This window comes from Perkinsus marinus (assembly GCF_000006405.1).
Source record: "Perkinsus marinus ATCC 50983 genomic scaffold scf_1104296928022, whole genome shotgun sequence".
NCBI lineage: Eukaryota > Perkinsozoa > Perkinsida > Perkinsidae > Perkinsus > Perkinsus marinus.
The window spans coordinates 1-1,173 of NW_003216996.1; the positions used below are offsets into that span (position 1 = coordinate 1).

At 49.9% G+C, this 1,173-nt stretch overlaps 1 protein-coding gene across 1 annotated transcript; it reads right to left on the minus strand.

Annotated features, from left to right (window-relative positions):
• Positions 1–228: 228 nt before the first annotated feature.
• Positions 229–495, minus strand: Pmar_PMAR013403 (hypothetical protein; the record flags this gene model as incomplete). Its single annotated transcript, XM_002788448.1, has 2 exons — positions 229–334; positions 436–495. Coding segments are annotated over 2 exons (166 nt in total), but the record flags the coding sequence as incomplete, so codon positions are not given.
• Positions 496–1,173: the final 678 nt, after the last annotated feature.

Sequence of the window (1,173 nt, forward strand, 5' to 3'; positions counted from 1 at the left end):
AACGTAATTTTGCATATCTGATATCGACCAGTCTGGCAGGCTCCCAAGAGTGGATACTACTACCTTCTCCGAGTTGAACCTCTCCCACTTCTTCCCATCAAAAGCCCGTACCAACGCGGGGATACCTGCAGAAAAGAAGCTTCACTCGGAATTGAACTCACGCCCTCAAGATGGATAACGATCCCTCATACCACTGCACCAACTACTCTACACACAACCACGTCTCACTCATTCGCGGGTTCGCGAAGTCGATAAAGGCATAACCAACATTGCACTTGTTTCGAAAATCCATAGGGAGGTAAAAGAAGTCATATTGACCGCATATGTTGGGTACCTAGTGAACCAGTCAAGGCAATCAACCTACAGTGAGAGCAGCTTAGCCGAGTACTTGCAACGATAACAAGACGAATCGGGAGTCCACTCCTCCCCTACTACCGAATCAAACAGCTTGAGCAGCATCTTCTGAGTGTACTTGTTGGGAATATTGCGTATCATACAAGTTGTTCGAGGGTCGGCTCCACTAACTACTCTATCTAGGTCGATTACAAACTGCGAGTTTGGAACCGCAGTGGTCTTTGGGTACCGACTGCTGCTCATCGATTCAGACGCACAAGCTGAAGAACAATTATAGAAAGCAGCAAGAGCCGTGCCATGATACTCACTAGTTTTATCCGGGAATGTACGATTCGCGATAGCTACGCCTTGTCCTACTGAAGAGACCACTCGTGGTTGCTGGTACCTTATTAGAGCCACCAGTCAGCACCACACCCCGCGCCACTACCTACCCCATCATAGCGGCCCGTTGTGCTCCAGAACAGGAACCTCCAGGATGATGGGCACTACCAATGTGATCTAATCGATGAGTGTTACAAGGCGACGCTCGCCTCCCCCTACTAGTACCTTTGCTGGACCCTGACAACGATCTGGGCCGTGCCCTAGGTGCTGAAGTAAACAGAGGTCTAGTGACAGTCCCTCCATTTCGAACCGGTAGTACCAAGTCCCATGGCTCGGCCGAGCTCCAGTCCCGAAGCGCCCAGAGTGGCATTTATCGACGCGCAAGCTCTCGAGTCGAAGAATTCAGCGACAAGAGAACAGTCCTGGAGAAACAAAATCTGCCAAGAACATCCAAATCTATTACTGATACCTGAAAACTCATTCGGCGGAGATCTCCAA